Source organism: Telmatherina bonti (genome assembly GCF_933228915.1).
Source record: "Telmatherina bonti genome assembly, chromosome: 4".
NCBI classification, from domain to species: domain Eukaryota; kingdom Metazoa; phylum Chordata; class Actinopteri; order Atheriniformes; family Telmatherinidae; genus Telmatherina; species Telmatherina bonti.
This window is the reverse complement of record NC_136622.1, coordinates 2,639,395-2,659,001: the sequence shown is the minus strand read 5'-3', so window position 1 is coordinate 2,659,001 and position 19,607 is coordinate 2,639,395. Positions and strand designations below refer to the sequence as shown.

The following is a 19,607-nucleotide window of genomic DNA, read 5'->3' as shown; positions in this document are numbered from 1 at the left end:
CAGACGTGGGTTTGCTTGAGCGTTCCAGACGTGGGTTTGCGTGAGCGTTCCAGACGTGGGTTTGCGTGAGAGCTCCAGACGTTGGTTTGCGTGAGCGTTACAGACATGGGTTTGCGTGAGCGTTCCAGACGTGGGTTTGCGTGAGCGTTGCAGACGTTTGTTTGCGTGAGCATTGCAGACGTTGGTTTGCGTGAGCGTTGCAGACGCTGGTTTGCGTGAGCGGTACAGACGTGGGTTTGAGTAAGCATTACAGACGTTGGTTTGCGTGAGTGTTGCAGACGTTAGTTTGTGTGAGCGTTACAGACGTTGGTTTGCGTGAGCGTTACAGACGTTGGTTTGCGTGAGTGTTACAGGCGGTTTGCGTGAGCGTTACAGACGTTGGTTTGCGTGAGCGTCACAGACGGTTTGCGTGAGTTTTACAGACGTAGGTTTGCGTGAGCCTTACAGACGTGGGTTTGCGTTAGCGTTACAGACGTTGGTTTGCGTGAGCGTTACACACGTTCGTTTGTGTGAGCGTTACAGACGTTGGTTTGCGTGAGTGTTACAGACGTTCGTTTGCATGAGCGTTGCAGACGTTAGTTTGCGTGAGCATTACAGACGTTGGTTTGCGTGAGCGTTACAGACGTGGGTTTGCGTGAGCGTTGCAGACGTTAGTTTGCGTGAGCATTACAGACGTTGGTTTGCGTGAGCGTTACAGACGTGGGTTTGCGTGAGCGTTACAGACGTGGGTTTGCGTGAGCGTTCCAGACGTTGGTTTGCATGAGCGTTGCAGACGTTGGTTTGCGTGAGCGTTGCAGACGTGGGTTTGCGTGAGCGTTCCAGACGTGGGTTTGCGTGAGCGTTCCAGACGTTGGTTTGCGTGAGCGTTGCAGACTTGGGTTTGCGTGAGCGTTACAGACATGGGTTTGCGTGAGCGTTACAGACGTGGGTTTGAGTGAGCATTACAGATGTTGGTTTGCGTGAGCGTTACAGACGTGGGTTTGCGTTAGCGTTACAGACGTTGGTTTGCGTGAGCGTTACAGACGTGGGTTTGCGTGAGCGTTACAGACGTGGGTTTGCGTTAGCTTTACAGACGTTGGTTTGCGTGAGCGTTACACACGTTCGTTTGCGTGAGCGTTACAGACGGTTTGCGTGAGCGTTACAGACGGTTTGCGTGAGCGTTACAGACGTTGGTTTGCGTGAGCGTTACAGACGTGGGTTTGCGTGAGCGTTACAGACGTGGGTTTGCTTGAGCGTTGCAGACGGTAGTTTGCGTAAGCGTTGTAGACGTTGGTTTCCATGAGCGTTCCAGACGGTTTGCGTGAGCGTTCCAGACGTGGGTTTGCGTGAGCGTTCCAGACGTTGGTTTGCATGAGCGTTGCAGACGTTGGTTTGCGTGAGCGTTGCAGACGTGGGTTTGCGTGAGCGTTCCAGACGTGGGGATGCGTGAGCGTTCCAGACGTTGGTTTGCGTGAGCCTTGCAGACTTGGGTTTGCGTGAGCGTTACAGACGTGGGTTTGCGTGAGCGTTACAGACGTGGGTTTGCGTGAGCGTTACAGACGTTTGTTTGCGTGAGCGTTGCAGACGTTGGTTTGCGTGAGCGTTGCAGACGCTGGTTTGCGTGAGCGGTATTGACGTGGGTTTGAGTGAGCATTACAGACGTTGGTTTGCGTGAGTGTTGCAGACGTTAGTTTGTGTGAGCGTTACAGACGTTGGTTTGCGTGAGCATTACAGACGTTGGTTTGCGTGAGTGTTACAGACGGTTTGCGTGAGCGTTACAGTCGTTGGTTTGCGTGAGCGTCACAGACGGTTTGCGTGAGCCTTACAGACGTGGGTTTGCGTGAGCCTTACAGACGTGGGTTTGAGTGAGCATTACAGATGTTGGTTTGCGTGAGCGTTACAGACGTGGGTTTGCGTTAGCGTTACAGACGTTGGTTTGCGTGAGCGTTACAGACGTGGGTTTGCGTGAGCGTTACAGACGTGGGTTTGCGTGAGCGTTACAGACGTTGGTTTGTGTGAGCGTTACAGACGTTGGTTTGCGTGAGTGTTACAGACGTTCGTTTGCGTGAGCGTTGCAGACGTTAGTTTGCGTGAGCATTACAGACGTTGGTTTGCGTGAGAGTTACAGACGTGGGTTTGCGTGAGCGTTGCAGACGTTAGTTTGCGTGAGCATTACAGACGTTGGTTTGCGTGAGCGTTACAGACGTGGGTTTGCGTGAGCGTTACAGACGTGGGTTTCCATGAGCGTTACAGACGGTTTGCGTTAGCGTTACAGATTGTTTGCGTGAGCGTTGCAGTCGTTGGTTTGCGTGAGCGTGACAGACGTTGGTTTGCTTGAGCATTACAGACGTTGGTTTGCGTGAGACTTGCAGACATGGGTTTGCGTGAGCGTTACAGACGTTCATTTGCGTGAGCGTTCCAGACGTTGGTTTGTGTGAGCGTTACAGACGGTTTGCGTGAGCGTTACAGACGTTCGTTTGCGTGAGCCTTGCAGACGTTGGTTTGTGTGAGCGTTACAGACGTTGGTTTGCGTTAGCGTTACAGACGTTGGTTTGCGTGAGCGTTACACACGTTCGTTTGTGTGAGCGTTACAGACGTTGGTTTGCGTGAGTGTTACAGACGTTCGTTTGCGTGAGTGTTACAGACGGTTTGCGTGAGCGTTACAGACGTTGGTTTGCGTGAGCGTTACAGACGTTGGTTTGCGTGAGCGTTACAGACGTGGGTTTGCGTGAGCGTTACAGACGTGGGTTTGCTTGAGCGTTCCAGACGTGGGTTTGCGTGAGCGTTCCAGACGTGGGTTTGCGTGAGAGCTCCAGACGTTGGTTTGCGTGAGCGTTACAGACATGGGTTTGCGTGAGCGGTACAAACATGGGTTTGCGTGAGCGTTACAGACGTGGGTTTGCGTGAGCGTTACAGACGTTGGTTTGCGTGAGCGTTGCAGACGCTGGTTTGCGTGAGCGTTGCAGACGTTGGTTTGCGTGAGCGTTGCAGACGCTGGTTTGCGTGAGCGGTACAGACGTGGGTTTGAGTGAGCCTTACAGACGTTGGTTTGCGTGAGCGTTACAGACGTGGGTTTGCGTGAGCGTTCCAGACGTTGGTTTGCGTGAGCGTTGCAGACTTGGGTTTGCGTGAGCGTTACAAACATGGGTTTGCGTGAGCGTTACAGACGTGGGTTTGCGTGAGCGTTACAGACGTTGGTTTGCGTGAGCGTTGCAGACGCTGGTTTGCGTGAGCGTTGCAGACGTTGGTTTGCGTGAGCGTTGCAGACGCTGGTTTGCGTGAGCGGTACAGACGTGGGTTTGCGTGAGCCTTACAGACGTTGGTTTGCGTGAGCGTTACAGACGTGGGTTTGCGTGAGCGTTGCAGACGTTAGTTTGCGTGAGCATTACAGACGTTGGTTTGCGTGAGCGTTACAGACGTGGGTTTGCGTGAGCGTTACAGACGTTGGTTTGCGTGAGCGTTGCAGACGCTGGTTTGCGTGAGCGTTGCAGACGTTGGTTTGCGTGAGCGTTGCAGACGCTGGTTTGCGTGAGCGGTACAGACGTGGGTTTGAGTGACCATTACAGACGTTGGTTTGCGTGAGTGTTACAGACGTTCGTTTGCGTGAGCGTTGCAGACGTTAGTTTGCGTGAGCATTACAGACGTTGGTTTGCGTGATCGTTACAGACGTGGGTTTGCGTGAGCGTTGCAGACGTTAGTTTGCGTGAGCATTACAGACGTTGGTTTGCGTGAGCGTTACAGACGTGGGTTTGCGTGAGCGTTACAGACGTGGGTTTCCATGAGCGTTACAGACGGTTTGCGTTAGCGTTACAGATTGTTTGCGTGAGCGTTGCAGTCGTTGGTTTGCGTGAGCGTTACAGACGTTGGTTTGCGTGAGCATTGCAGACGCTGGTTTGCGTGAGCGTTGCAGACGTTTGTTTGCGTGAGCATTGCAGACGTTGGTTTGCGTGAGCGTTGTAGACGCTGGTTTGCGTGAGCGGTACAGACGTGTGTTTGAGTAAGCATTACAGACGTTGGTTTGCGTGAGTGTTGCAGACGTTAGTTTGTGTGAGCGTTACAGACGTTGGGTTGCGTGAGCGTTACAGACGTTGGTTTGCGTGAGTGTTACAGACAGTTTGCGTGAGCGTTACAGTCGTTGGTTTGCGTGAGCGTCACAGACGGTTTGCGTGAGCGTTAGATGGTTTGCGTGAGCGTTACAGACGTGGGTTTGCGTGAGCCTTACAGACGTGGGTTTGAGTGAGCATTACAGATGTTGGTTTGCGTGAGCGTTACAGACGTGGGTTTGCGTTAGCGTTACAGACGTTGGTTTGCGTGAGCGTTACAGACGTGGGTTTGCGTGAGCGTTACAGACGTGGGTTTGCGTGAGCGTTACAGACGTTGGTTTGCGTGAGCGTTACACACGTTCGTTTGTGTGAGCGTTACAGACGTTGGTTTGCGTGAGTGTTACAGACGTTCGTTTGCGTGAGCGTTGTAGACGTTAGTTTGCGTGAGCATTACAGACGTTGGTTTGCGTGAGCGTTACAGACGTGGGTTTGCGTGAGCGTTGCAGACGTTAGTTTGCGTGAGCATTACAGACGTTGGTTTGCGTGAGCGTTACAGACGTGGGTTTGCGTGAGCGTTACAGACGTGGGTTTCCATGAGCGTTACAGACGGTTTGCGTTAGCGTTACAGATTGTTTGCGTGAGCGTTGCAGTCGTTGGTTTGCGTGAGCCTGACAGACGTTGGTTTGCCTGAGCGTTACAGACGTTGGTTTGCTTGAGCATTACAGACGTTGCTTTGCGTGAGCCTTGCAGACGTTGGTTTGCGTGAGCGTTCCAGACGTGGGTTTGCGTGAGCGTTACAGACGTTCGTTTGCGTGAGCGTTCCAGACGTTGGTTTGTGTGAGCGTTACAGACGGTTTGCGTGAGCGTTACAGACGTTCGTTTGCGTGAGCCTTGCAGACGTTCGTTTGTGTGAGCGTTGCAGACATGGGTTTGCGTGAGCGTTGCAGACTTGGGTTTGCGTGAGCGTTACAGACATGGGTTTGCGTGAGCGTTACAGACGTGGGTTTGCGTGAGCCTTACAGACGTGGGTTTGAGTGAGCATTACAGATGTTGGTTTGCGTGAGCGTTACAGACGTGGGTTTGTGTTAGCGTTACAGACGTTGGTTTGCGTGAGCGTTACAGACGTGGGTTTGCGTGAGCGTTACAGACGTGGGTTTGCGTTAGCGTTACAGACGTTGGTTTGCGTGAGCGTTACACACGTTCGTTTGTGTGAGCGTTACAGACGTTGGTTTGCGTGAGTGTTACAGACGTTCGTTTGCGTGAGCGTTACAGACGGTTTGCGTGAGCGTTACAGACGGTTTGCGTGAGCGTTACAGACGTTGGTTTGCGTGAGCGTTACAGACGTGGGTTTGCGTGAGCGTTACAGACGTGGGTTTGCTTGAGCGTTGCAGACGGTAGTTTGCGTAAGCGTTGTAGACGTTGGTTTCCATGAGCGTTCCAGACGGTTTGCGTGAGCGTTCCAGACGTGGGTTTGCGTGAGCGTTCCAGACGTTGGTTTGCATGAGCTTTGCAGACGTGGGTTTGCGTGAGCGTTCCAGACGTGGGGATGCGTGAGCGTTCCAGACGTGGGGATTCGTGAGCGTTCCAGACGTTGGTTTGCGTGAGCCTTGCAGACTTGGGTTTGCGTGAGCGTTACAGACGTGGGTTTGCGTGAGCGTTACAGACGTGGGTTTGCGTGAGCGTTACAGACGTTGGTTTGCGTGAGAGCTCCAGACGTTGGTTTGCATGAGCGTTGCAGACTTGGGTTTGCGTGAGCGTTACAGACATGGGTTTGCGTGAGCGTTACAGACATGGGTTTGCGTGAGCGTTCCAGACGTTGGTTTGCGTGAGCGTTGCAGACTTGGTTTTGCGTGAGCGTTACAGACATGGGTTTGCGTGAGCGTTACAGATGTTGGTTTGCGTGAGCGTTACAGACGTGGGTTTGCGTTAGCGTTACAGACGTTGGTTTGCGTGAGCGTTACAGACGTGGGTTTGCGTGAGCGTTACAGACGTGGGTTTGCGTTAGCGTTACAGACGTTGGTTTGCGTGAGCGTTACACACGTTCGTTTGTGTGAGCGTTACAGACGTTGGTTTGCGTGAGTGTTACAGACGTTCGTTTGCGTGAGCGTTACAGACGGTTTGCGTGAGCGTTACAGACGGTTTGCGTGAGCGTTACAGACGTTGGTTTGCGTGAGCGTTACAGACGTGGGTTTGCGTGAGCGTTACAGACGTGGGTTTGCTTGAGCGTTGCAGACGGTAGTTTGCGTAAGCGTTGTAGACGTTGGTTTCCATGAGCGTTACAGACGGTCTGCGTGAGCGTTACAGACCTGGGTTTGCGTGAGCATTCCAGACGTTGGTTTGCATGAGCGTTGCAGACGTTGGTTTGCGTGAGCGTTGCAGACGTGGGTTTGCGTGAGCGTTCCAGACGGTTTGCGTTAGCGTTACAGATTGTTTGCGTGAGCGTGACAGACGTTGGTTTGCGTGAGCGTGACAGACGTTGGTTTGCGTGAGCGTTACAGACGTGGGTTTGCGTGAGCGTTACAGACGTGGGTTTGCGTTAGCGTTACAGACGTTGGTTTGCGTGAGCGTTACACACGTTCGTTTGCGTGAGCGTTGCAGACGTTAGTTTGCGTGAGCATTACAGACGTTGGTTTGCGTGAGCGTTACAGACGTGGGTTTGCGTGAGCGTTGCAGACGTTAGCTTGCGTGAGCATTACAGACGTTGGTTTGCGTGAGCGTTACAGACGTGGGTTTGCGTGAGCGTTACAGACGTGGGTTTCCATGAGCGTTACAGACGGTTTGCGTTAGCGTTACAGATTGTTTGCGTGAGCGTTGCAGTCGTTGGTTTGCGTGAGCGTGACAGACGTTGGTTTGCCTGAGCAATACAGACGTTGGTTTGCTTGAGCATTACAGACGTTGGTTTGCGTGAGCCTTGCAGACGTTGGTTTGCGTGAGCGTTACAGACGTGGGTTTGCGTGAGCGTTACAGACGTTCGTTTGCGTGAGCGTTCCAGACGTTGGTTTGTGTGAGCGTTACAGACGGTTTGCGTGAGCGTTACAGACGTTCGTTTGCGTGAGCCTTGCAGACGTTGGTTTGCGTGAGCCTTGCAGACGTTGGTTTGAGTGAGCGTTGCAAACGTTGGTTTGCGTGAGCGTTGCAGACGTGGGTTTGCGTGAGTGTCACCGACGGTTTGCGTGAGCGTTACAGACGTGGGTTTGCGTGAGCGTTCCAGACGTTGGTTTGCATGAGCGTTGCAGACGTTGGTTTGCGTGAGCGTTGCAGACGTGGGTTTGCGTGAGCGTTCCAGACGTGGGTTTGCGTGAGCGCTCCAGACGTTGGTTTGCGTGAGCGTTGCAGACTTGGGTTTGCGTGAGCGTTACAGACATGGGTTTGCGTGAGCGTTACAGACGTTGGTTTGCGTGAGCGTTGCAGACTTGGGTTTGCGTGAGCGTTACAGACATGGGTTTGCGTGAGCGTTACAGACGTGGGTTTGCGTGAGCGTTACAGACGTTGGTTTGCGTGAGCGTTGCAGACGCTGGTTTGCGTGAGCGTTGCAGACGTTGGTTTGCGTGAGCGTTGCAGACGCTGGTTTGCGTGAGCGGTACAGACGTGGGTTTGAGTGAGCATTACAGACGTTGGTTTGCGTGAGTGTTACAGACGTTCGTTTGCGTGAGCGTTGCAGACGTTAGTTTGCGTGAGCGTTGCAGACGCTGGTTTGCGTGAGCGGTACAGACGTGGGTTTGAGTGAGCATTACAGACGTTGGTTTGCGTGAGTGTTACAGACGTTCGTTTGCGTGAGCGTTGCAGACGTTAGTTTGCGTGAGCATTACAGACGTTGGTTTGCGTGAGCGTTACAGACGTGGGTTTGCGTGAGCGTTACAGACGTGGGTTTCCATGAGCGTTACAGACGGTTTGCGTTAGCGTTACAGATTGTTTCCGTGAGCGTTGCAGTCGTTGGTTTGCGTGAGCGTTACAGACGTTGGTTTGCGTGAGCATTGCAGACGCTGGTTTGCGTGAGCGTTGCAGACGTTGGTTTGCGTGAGCGTTGCAGACGTTGGTTTGCGTGAGCGTTGCAGACGTTGGTTTGCGTGAGCGTTGCAGACGTTTGTTTGCGTGAGCGTTACAGACGTTCGTTTGCGTGAGCGTTACAGACGTGGGTTTGCGTGAGCGTTACAGACGGTTTGCGTGAGCGTTTCAGACGGTTGCGTGAGCGTTACAGTCGTTGGTTTGCGTGAGCGTCACCGACGGTTTGCGTGAGCGTTACAGACGTGGGTTAGCGTGAGCGTTACAGACGTGGGTTTGCGTGAGCGTTACAGACGTACGTTTGCGTGAGCGTTACAGACCTGGGTTTGCGTGAGCGTTACAGACGGTTTGCGTGAGCGTTTCAGACGGTTGCGTGAGCGTTACAGTCGTTCGTTTGCATGAGCGTTACAGACGTGGGTTTGCGTGAGCGTTACAGACGGTTTGCGTGAGCGTTTCAGACGGTTGCGTGAGCATTACATTAATTGGTTTGCGTGAGCGTTACAGACGGTTTGCGTGAGCGTCACCGACGGTTTGCGTGAGCGTTACAGACGTGGGTTAGCGTGAGCGTTACAGACGTGGGTTTGCGTGAGCGTTACAGACGTACGTTTGCGTGAGCGTTACAGACCTGGGTTTGCGTGAGCGTTACAGACGGTTTGCGTGAGCGTTACAGACGGTTTGCGTGAGCGTTTCAGACGGTTGCGTGAGCATTACATTCATTGGTTTGCGTGAGCGTTACAGACGGTTTGCGTGAGCGTCACAGACGGTTTGCGTGAGCGTTACAGACGTGGATTTGCGTGAGCGTTACAGACGTGGGTTTGCGTGAGCGTTGCAGACGTGGGTTTGCGTGAGCGTTACAGACGTGGGTTTGCGTGAGCGTTGCAGACGTGGGTTTGCGTGAGCCTTACAGACGTGGGTTTGAGTAAGCGGTACAGACGGTTTGCGTGTGCCTTACAGACGTTGGTTTGCGTGAGCGTTACAGATGTTGGTTTGCGTGAGCGTTGCAGACATTGGTTTGCGTGAGCGTTGCAGACGTTGGTTTGCGTGAGCGTTACAGACGTTGGTTTGCGTGAGCGTTACAGATGTTGGTTTGCGTGTGACAGATGGAGGCTTTTTAATGTTTGCCTGCGTGAAGTTAGTCTTCAGGCCCAAAACAGACGAGATGGATTTTATAATTTAATAAAAAGCTTTTGTGTTTATTCTTCCAACAAAGAAGTGGAAATGTCCTCCTGAGAGTTATGAAACGTCTGAATTTAAGCGGCTTGTGTGTCAGTTGCTGTGAGGATTTCCAGGCTTCATCTGGTCCAGCTGAGCTTCGTCAATCAGCTGATTTGTGTGAAGGAGGTAAACAAGCTGAAGCTGCTTTTAAAACCATCTGACGTCAACAATCATCAAAATCCACATTCCACTATTGGGAAGCTTGGTTCATATGATTAAGTCTGTCCTGACCATTTGTTTCTACTCTGACAGAATCAGTCTTTCTGCTGAGGTTGTGCCAACATGGCGGGGAGATGCTGGAACCTCGCATGGTTCCTGTCTCCGTTCCTCGTGTATAAAGCTGAATCCGGACTGCCGTGTGACATCTGGCGTTGGCGTCCAGAGGGCGACCACGTGACGCTCACAGTTCTTCTCTATGGCTTACTTCCCTGGGCTTGTCCATGCCGAAGAAGGTGGTTGGAAGGCCGCGAACATCCCTGTCTCTCTTCACAAAGGCTGAGAAGGAGGAGACGCAGTTTCCAATGAAGTGGTCGGCTTGAGCCAGGATGTACAGGTCCATCTGGGCCGAGTCCGGCTGCAGAGTCACCACCTTCACCTGCAGAGACACAGTATTAACAACCTGCTCTGTCTCCGTGATGGACACCAGTGGCATAAACCCACCTTGCCCTTGAAGAGCTTTTCCACATCAGAACTGTGGGAGTCGGAGTCTGTGGCGATGTAGACGGAGCGGGCCGAGGTCTTCTTCACCCACAGTTTGACGGCCCGGCGGATCTCGGCCAGGTCTGGGAGGCACATGGTGATGGTGAGGGGACGGGCCACCTGCCGGTTGTAGCCGACGCACTGAGGAGACGCCATGAAGTGAGGCCCAGCGTCGCCGCTCTTCAGCAACTTGCAGGCATTTTGCTGGAAAAGTTCGGAGTCATTCCACTTTGTTCTGACAGACTCAAAATGTAAACAAGACAAAAATCCACACGTTTACTTTGACCCCCAGGTACATCAGATCTGTAGTTACACAGCTTTATTACCCTGGGAGGAGATAAAGACGCGGCGTGATGCAAGCATCAGCATAACAGTGTTGTGTTCAACCTTCTGGATTCATAAAAACAAACTCTGCAAACAGTGTGGGTTTGTTCTCTACTTTTATTTAAAAAACCAGTCAAATTCCACAAAACATGAAGAAAAAATAAAGCCTGAAATCCAGCAGGACAGTAAATCATCAACATTCCAGCAGTAGAAACGTGAACTCGGGGATGCAGACGAGGTTTGGGAACTGACAAGACAGTTAAGCTCCTTCCATTCACTACAAACAGTACTGCAACGACGTCTGTCTCAGTTTGAGCATAACTGCTCTTCGCTGTCGACAACGAGCGACATGTAAATGCACTAGTGTCTCCTCTCCATCTCCATCACATGAAATAAGCAAAGTCACAAGATGAAGAAGGCTGGCACCAATGGTTTTCTGGCATCACCACTGTGCTCCACAGCGACTCTTCCTTTGCCTGTTTGAACGCACCTTCGCATTCTGGTGTCCACTCCCACACACTGCGTTCTGGTTGCGAAGGATGCAAACGGGGGGAGTTTGGTGTGAATCTGTTGTCGTAATATAGAAGTCTTAGGAACGAACAAAGTTCTGCTACATGGTGGGACTGAGAGCACTTTTTCATCTGCAGGGTGAAACTCCTGGCAACGATTCCAAAGGGTTCGCTTACCTTTTGCCCACTTCACTCGAACATCGTACCTCCTTAGGACAATGCAACAACCCTAACCCAGTGATCAGAACGCCAAGCAACAAGCACGTTGACACCCTGCAGAATTTGGTCGATCGCAGCCTAAAAACCGATGGTGCGCCTATGAGGAGACACCAGTTTTACTTCAGTTTTACTTTCTGCTACCAGTTTCTGCCCCTCAGCGTGGGTTTGTCTCACTTGACAAGAACCAGGGGAGGCTTTCCAGCCTGCGGCTCATCATGGATGTTCACCAACACTGGGATGGTTCTCCAGGAACCGTAGATAGTGGAATTGTGCTGGGCAGTATCTGCTGAAGTTGCTCCATGTACAGACTCAGAGCAAGGACACCCCTCCTGCGCTGGTATATGTAGTTGTTGATCATCACAAGGCTCCTTCTTCTTCTGCATCTTTTTATTCTACACATTAAGCCCTGAGCGATGGGGACATTTTCCCTTTAACTTGCCAACACTGGGGGCCACAGTGGTAGCAGGGCTGCCATTCTCATTGATGCTTGTTCCAAAACTTTGACTGAATCGAGCTCTTTGTCTGATCACTTGTTTTGTTTACTTCAGTCCTCTTCCTTTTTCCTCTGAGCACTCACTGCACTTCAGATCTCATTTCTTTGGTTTTCCCAGGATTCTCCAGTGTTGTGAGGCCAATATAACGTGCACTTTTAAAGGTGATTTCTGCTGTATGGCCTCTACTCTTAAACAAACCTATCAGGCAGGCTTCTTCCAGATGTGGGACAAACTTCCAATGCCTAAGTGTGATTATGTGGTCGACCAGGGACTCATCCTTGTGTTGATTGCTCTTTTGGCAACGGAACCTTTTCACATGTGGTTTTGGTCTGTAGCGATGCCTTCCAACTTCAGTCTGGTCCTCATTTGTCTGGAAGGTCTGTAGCGATGCCTTCCAACTTCAGTCTGGTCCTCATTTGTCTGGAAGGTCTGTAGCGATGCCTTCCAACTTCAGTCTGGTCCTCATTTGTCTGGAAAGTCTGTAGCGATGCCTTCCAGCTTCAGTCTGGTCCTCATTTGTCTGGAAAGTCTGTAGCGATGCCTTCCAACTTCAGTCTGGTCCTCATTTGTCTGGAAAGTCTGTAGCGATGCCTTCCAGCTTCAGTCTGGTCCTCATTTGTCTGGAAAGTCTGTAGCGATGCCTTCCAGCTTCAGTCTGGTCCTCATTTGTCTGGAAAGTCTGTAGCAATGCCTTCCAGCTTCAGTCTGGTCCTCATTTGTCTGGAAAGTCTGTAGCGATGCCTTCCAGCTTCAGTCTGGTCCTCATTTGTCTGGAAAGTCTGTAGCGATGCCTTCCAGCTTCAGTCTGGTCCTCATTTGTCTGGAAGGTCTGTAGCGATGCCTTCCAGCTTCAGTCTGGTCCTCATTTGTCTGGAAAGTCTGTAGCGATGCCTTCCAGCTTCAGTCTGGTCCTCATTTGTCTGGAAAGTCTGTAGCGATGCCTTCCAGCTTCAGTCTGGTCCTCATTTGTCTGGAAAGTCTGTAGCGATGCCTTCCAGCTTCAGTCTGGTCCTCATTTGTCTGGAAAGTCTGTAGCGATGCCTTCCAGCTTCAGTCTGGTCCTCATTTGTCTGGAAAGTCTGTAGCGATGCCTTCCAGCTTCAGTCTGGTCCTCATTTGTCTGGAAAGTCTGTAGCGATGCCTTCCAGCTTCAGTCTGGTCCTCATTTGTCTGGAAAGTCTGTAGCGATGCCTTCCAGCTTCAGTCTGGTCCTCATTTGTCTGGAAGGTCTGTAGCGATGCCTTCCAGCTTCAGTCTGGTCCTCATTTGTCTGGAAAGTCTGTAGCGATGCCTTCCAGCTTCGGTCTGGTCCTCGTTTGTCTTTGCACTCGGCTGGAGTGATTATATTTTCCAACAGTTTGTGCCCCGTCTCCAGTGGCTGAGGAACACACTGACTTTCTTTTCATTTTCACATTGTTTCAGTCTTTCTAGGTAAGCACTCGAAATCTTCCTTACCCTCCTCTTACTTGGCTATGTTGCCCATCTGGAATGCCGTGTTGCTCTTGTGTTGCTAGCTTTGACAGCCCCTTATTTTCTTTAGCACCATTGTTAGCCGCTTAGCACTACAAATGTCCGCTGTGCTCTGCACAGCGCAGCTTCCGACCTGCTGGTGGAAACTTTTTGTTTCCTCATCCGTGTCATCAGTTGTGACACGCTATGGTGGGTAAACTAAGGAGTCAGGTGGAACAGCAGCTTTATTACTTTATACACTCCTCAAAACAGACCAGTTTCAGCAACCATGCAGTGGCACAGAACAACCACCTGATGGCAGTAACAGGTTGACCTAGACCAGGGGTGTCCTGCTCCGGTCCTCCAGGGCCAGAATCCTGCAGGCCTTCCATATATTCCTCTTCCAACACACCTGACTAACATGAACCAGTTGCTGTGCAGAACTTCATTCACTCTTAAATCGATTAATGTGAGCCAGGTGTGTTGGAGCAGGGATACATGGAATACCTGTAGGACATCGGCCCTCAAGGACTGACTTGGGACCCCCCAACTACTACACCTAACCTTTTTACTCTTTTCCCATTTATCTTACAGGAAACTTCCCTTAAAGTACTGATTATGAAATCCACTTTATTTCACTGAAAAATCAGCAAATTTATTTCTTGGTTGTTGAAACATTCTCAAATACTGAACAGGAATAACTCATGGCACCGGTGCGTGCAGGTTTGTGTCAACTCACCCAGTCGACGCCAATCCGGAGGTGAATGCCAACATATGGTCTGGTCAGCAGTAAGGCAATGTGCTCCTCCCCCTCCTTCACCATCTTGTCTGACCACACCACATAGCGCTGCAAGTCCACGTGCTCCTCCATCACTGGGAACTGAGCCGGAGCTCCAGGCATCGCCAGCACCGGGTGCTCAGAGGGAGGGAACCTGTGAAAACAGCACAAGAACTCAGCAGTTCACTGCGTTGTTTTAGGACACCAGTCAATCTGTTGGATCTACACTCACTTATTCATCCACTGGGGCTGGTGGTAGGCACTGAAGGAAATTCCACTGAACAAAACCGACTTGTCAAACTCCACACCAACATAGTCCCAGAATGGCCCAAACGGGTTCCCGTCCTGCAGACAAAGCAGAACCCTCAAACCGCAGCAGAGCAACTCCTGCTCTGCTTCTGTACCACCAGAGGGCAGCGTTTCCCCTCCTGTAACTCACAAGCTGATAAAAACACAGGAAAACTGGGTTTCTCTAACATTCCTCACCTTCATAGGACAGGACTTTTTGTCTGGACTCCGCTGCGCTGCAGCCTCGAAGCAGTAAGCGCTCCTCTGGCCCAGGGGCCAGTGTTTAGGGGCCAGCTTCTCCATGAAATCCTCCAAACTGACCACTCGGTGATACGCTGACAAGGCCTCCAGCTGGAAGAACTCTCTGTAAGGAACATGAACCTTACAGGAGACGGGGAATAAAACAGCGTGATGTGAACATATCTGGATCAGGGACTCGGATCATTAAAAACCGTTCTGACGTCAGAACACGTCTGTACATGAAACTAACAGAAAAGTTCAGTCCAGACGGTGTAACGAAGAACTTCCTGTTTGCTTGTTGCTTCAGACTCAGAACAGACAGGAAACAAACTAAACCATCTACAGGTAGTTTACCTGCAGCTTGTTGCAGAGCTCCGTCTACAGAAACATGTAACTTTCAAACCACAAAACTCCCACTAAACTCTTTTCCTTTTACATTATATACATACATACATACATACATACATACATACGTATATATATATATATATATATATATATATATATATTTATATATATATACATACATATATATATATATATATATTTATATATATATACATACATATATATATATATACATACATATATATATATGTATTTATATATATATATATATATATATATATATATATATATATATATATATATATATATATATATATATATGTATTTATATATATATGCATATATATATATATGCATATATATATATAAATATATATACATACACACTGTATATATACATTAGGGCTGTGACAATATGCATTTGTCATGATTTGATTCCAATTGTTTGAGTGCTGATTTGATTTAAATTGTGATTCTCACAATTCTTCGATATTGCTGATTTTGGCAGATAAAAAAAAAGTACAAAACACTTCTTTTGCTCATATTTTTTCCTTAATTTCAATGAGAAAAAAAAACACAGAGTATCCAGACCATCATTCTGCTGCTTTCATGCCCAAGACGACCAGTAAAAAGATTAATAAAAATATATATATAAAATTTATAATTATAAAAAAATAAAATGTCAAAAATTTCATATTGAATTATTTTTATTTATTTGAAAATTTTTTTAAATAAAAATATTGATTTTAAAATTGTGAAGCAAAAAATCTTGATATTGGATTTTTAGATTGGATTTCCCACTCCTCATAAACATACATACATATATAAGACATTCCACATGACACATGACTTCCGCAAGTTCAGTGTCGTAACTCTCTTACTAAACCGCTCTGGCTTATCCATTTCCAGTCTCCATGGAAACACGACTGGAGAACTGTGCCTGGAAAGTCCTTCTAGGATGCTGGAGAACTGTGCCTGGAAAGTTTGTTTGTTTATTTATTTATTTAAATTAGGACAATGCATATTCATCAACACATCGGCAAAAGCTTCAATGTAAATATGCCGGAGTTAGCACAAAGCTAATTTACATCCGTAGTCCTAAGGCAGGAAAGGACAGATAACACGTAGTCCCAACACAAGAAAAAAAAAAAAAACAATACAGACATTACATCATAACAATAGACAACAATAGACAAATCTCACAGAGTTTAAGAGGCCCCAAGAAAAAAAAAAAAGCCTAGTGTGAGCATGCTTGGTTGGTTTTCAGCCAGTGTTTCAGAGCTGTTTTAAAGGCTGAATACGTGCCACAGTTCCTGACATGGGCTGGCAGTGTGTTCCAGGTTTGTGAGCCTCTGATTGACCCCACCATTTGACCAAATTTTGTCCTACGCCGCTGTACGTTACAGTCTCCTCTGGTCGATGCTCTGGTATTTGGCCGATCACTAGGTTTTTTACCTATAAAATCCATTAAGGGAGGGGGAGCAAGTCCATTTACAACTTTAAAAATAAGGCAAGCATCCATAAAAATTTGATAACTTTCGAAATCCATAATATTATACTTACTTAGAATGTTACAATAATGGTAGTGTAATGGCTTTTTGCCCAGAGTTTTCAGTGTTCTCTTAAAGAGGGACTTTAGTGGCTTCAAAATGGCCTCTGAAGTGTGAGACCAAGTGGTATAACAGTAGGTGATATGACTAAATATCATGGCGTGCATATAAGCCTTAGCTGATTCTGTGGTCAGAAAGGGTCTTATATGCTTGAAGTTTGACAGATTAAATTTAATCACATGCAATACTTTTTTCACATGTTGCTTAAAATTTAGATTAGAATCAAAAACTACTCCAAGATATTTAAATTGTTCCACCACATCCAGTCTCTCTCCATTGACTAACACAAATGGTTGTTCGGCCTCTGCTGGCTGCCGGGAAAAAAACATACAAACTGTTTTTTTTGTATTAAGATGTAGACAAGCGTCATGGAGCCAGTGAGATACTGGTACCATAGCACCAGAGAGTATTGCAGCGGCTTCACTTTTGGTTTTTGCATGAACATATAATACTGTGTCATCCGCATATAATTGGATTTTCACAGTTTTACATACATTGGGTAAGTTATTGACATATAAACTGAATAAGATTGGTCCTAGTATTGAGCCTTGTGGGACTCCAGCAGAACAAGGTAGAAAAGTAGATGGGTTATGTTCTATTTGTACAGCTTGTTGCCGGTCCGACAGATATGATTTAATCCAGCAGAGAGCACTGTTAGAAAAATTAAATTGTGTTAGTTTAGCAAGGAGCACATTGTGATTGATGGTGTCAAAAGCACGTTTCAAGTCAAGGAACACAGCGCCCACAAAGCTGCCCATGTCAAGTAGATGTTTTAAATTTTCTAGAAAATAAAAGGTGGCAGTCCTTCCAGGATCCTGGAGAAGTGTTTCTGCATGAACCAGACTGTCTTATTTCAGGTTCAGGTTGGAGAATAAAGCTGTCCACGCAAAATACTGAGCTTATTAAAACTTTAACATCAAGTTTGTTAGTTTGTACATCTATCAGCATGAAACTGCGTCACACATTTCCTCCGGGAACAAATGAATAAAACCGGGTACATGTACATATAGATTGATCGACTTGTCTTTACCAGCTGGTGTGAAGTTGCAGCTGTACTTACATTGGTGTAAGGGGGTGTGTGGTGGCGGTACACGATCCAAGGGGGCACCGCCAGGGTCCGGTTCAGCATCTTGGCAAAGGCCAGGGATCCCAAGAAGTGGTCTGCCTGGTTCCCAAACCGACCTGAAGGATGAGACGGAACACTTTAAAGTGTCAGAAGGTCATTATCAGCGACATCGGAGCTTTCTCCCAGTTTCTACCATAGGCCGTATATATGGTTTCTACCATAGACAGTATCTACAGTTTTTACCGTAGACCGTATCTACGGTAGAAACCGTAGATACGGTCTATGTTAGAAACCATAGATCATATCTATGATAGACCGTATCTATGGTTTCTACCACAGATACGGTCTATGTTAGAAACCGTAGGTTCGGTCTAAGGTTTCTACCATAGACAGTATCTGCGGTTTCTACCGTAGATATGGTCTATGGCGACGACGGAAGAACACGATGAGTTTATTTTAATCAGTTCCAAAAGGGCGGTTTTCTACTTTTCAGACATTTATGCTCCTTTACTTTGAACAACTTAAAGCTAGCAGCTAACTGCCTACAGACACGGCCATGTTGGTTCCAGAAATTCAGATTTGATGTGAACTGAAACTAGCAGCTAACTGGCTACAGACATGGCCGTGTTGGTTCCAGGAGTTTAGATTGTATTGATGTGAACTGAAGCTAGCAGCTAACTGGCTAAAGACATGGCCATGTTGGTTCCAGGAGTATAGATTTGATGTGAACTGAGGCTAGCAGCTAAGTGGCTACAGACACGGCCATGTTGGTTCCAGGAGTTTAGATTTAATGTGAACTGAGGCTAGACGCTAACTGGCTACAGACATGGCCATGTTGGTTCCAGGAGTTTAGATTGAACTGATGTGAACTGAAGCTAGCAGCTAACTTGCTACAGACACGACCATGTTGGTTCCAGAAGTATAGATTTGATGTGAACTGAGGCTAGCGGCTAAGTGGCTACAGACACGGCCATGTTAGTTCCAGGAGTTTAGATTGTATTGATGTGAACTGAAGCTAGCAGCTAACTGGCTACAGACATGGCCATGTTGGTTCCGGGAGTTTAGATTGTATTGATGTGAACTGAAGCTAGCAGCTAACTGGCTAAAGACACAGCCATGTTGGTTCCAGGAGTTTAGATTGTATTGATGTGAACTGAGGCAAGCAGCTAAGTGGCTAAAGACATGGCCATGTTGGTTCCAGGAGCATAGATTTGATGTGACCTGAGGCTAGCAGCTAAATGACTAAAGACACGGCCATGTTGGTTCCTGGAGTTTAGATTTAATGTGAACTGAGGCTAGCAGCTAACTGGCTACAGACATAGCCATATTGGTTCCGGGAGTTTAGATTGTACTGATGTGAACTGAAGCTAGCAGCTAACTGGCTACAGACACGACCATGTGGGTTCCAGGAGTTTAGATTGTATTGATGTGAACTGAAGCTAGCAGCTAACTGGCTACAGACATGGCCATGTTGGTTCCAGGAGTATAGATTTGATGTGAACTGAGGCTAGCAGCTAAGTGGCTAAAGACACTGCCATGTTGGTTCCAGGAGCTTAGATTGTATTGATGTGAACTGAAGCTAGCAGCTAACTGGCTACAGACACGACCATGTGGGATCCAGGAGTTTAGATCGTATTGATGTGAACTGAGGCTAGAAGCTAACTGGCTACAGACACGGCCATGTTGGTTCCAGGAGTATAGATTTGATGTGAACTAAAGCAAGCAGTTAACTGGCTAAAGACACGGCCATGTGCGTTCCAAGAGTTTAGATTGCATTGATGTGAACTGAGGCTCGCAGCTAAGTGGCTACGGACATGGCCATGTTGGTTCCAGGAGTTTAGATTGTATTGATGTGAACAGAAGCTAGCAGCTAACTGGCTACAGACATGACCATGTGAGTTCCAGCAGTTTAGATTGTATTGATGTGAACTGAAGCTAGCAGCTAACTGGCTACAGACATGGCCATGTTGGTTCCAGGAGTATAGATTTGATGTGAACTGAGGCTAGCAGCTAAGTGGCTAAAGACACGGCCATGTTGGTACCAGGAGTTTAGATTGGATTGATGTGAACTGAAGCTAGCAGCTAACTGGCTACAGACACGACCATGCGGGTTCCAGGAGTTTAGATTGTATTGATGTGAACTGAAGCTAGCAGCTAACTGGCTACAGACATGGCCATGTGGGTTCCAGGAGTATAGATTTGATGTAAACTGAGGCCAGCAGCTAACTGGCTACAGACACGGCCATGTTGGTTCCAGGAGTTTAGATTTGATGTGAACTGAAGCTAGCAGCTAACTGGCTACAGACATGGCCATGTTGGTTCCAGGAGTTTAGATTGTATTGAT

General features: G+C 48.3%; 1 protein-coding gene across 2 annotated transcripts in view; it reads right to left on the bottom strand.

Annotated features, from left to right (window-relative positions):
- Positions 1-9,221: 9,221 nt before the first annotated feature.
- The window catches only part of pofut1 (protein O-fucosyltransferase 1), a 38,891-nt gene continuing 28,505 nt past the window's right edge, over positions 9,222-19,607 (bottom strand). The window contains exons 2-7 of one of the 2 annotated variants that reach the window (XM_079238829.1): positions 17,258-17,379; positions 14,198-14,380; positions 13,944-14,056; positions 13,673-13,865; positions 9,900-10,142; positions 9,222-9,834 (exon numbers count right to left, since the gene is read on the bottom strand). In XM_079238829.1, the coding sequence (XP_079094955.1) occupies positions 9,640-9,834; positions 9,900-10,142; positions 13,673-13,865; positions 13,944-14,056; positions 14,198-14,380; positions 17,258-17,379 (1,049 nt within the window). In that variant the 3' untranslated portion in view covers positions 9,222-9,639. Of the gene's footprint in view, positions 9,835-9,899; positions 10,143-13,672; positions 13,866-13,943; positions 14,057-14,197; positions 14,381-17,257; positions 17,380-19,607 lie in introns of those variants that run through there. The other variant, XM_079238830.1, reaches the window with a different exon arrangement.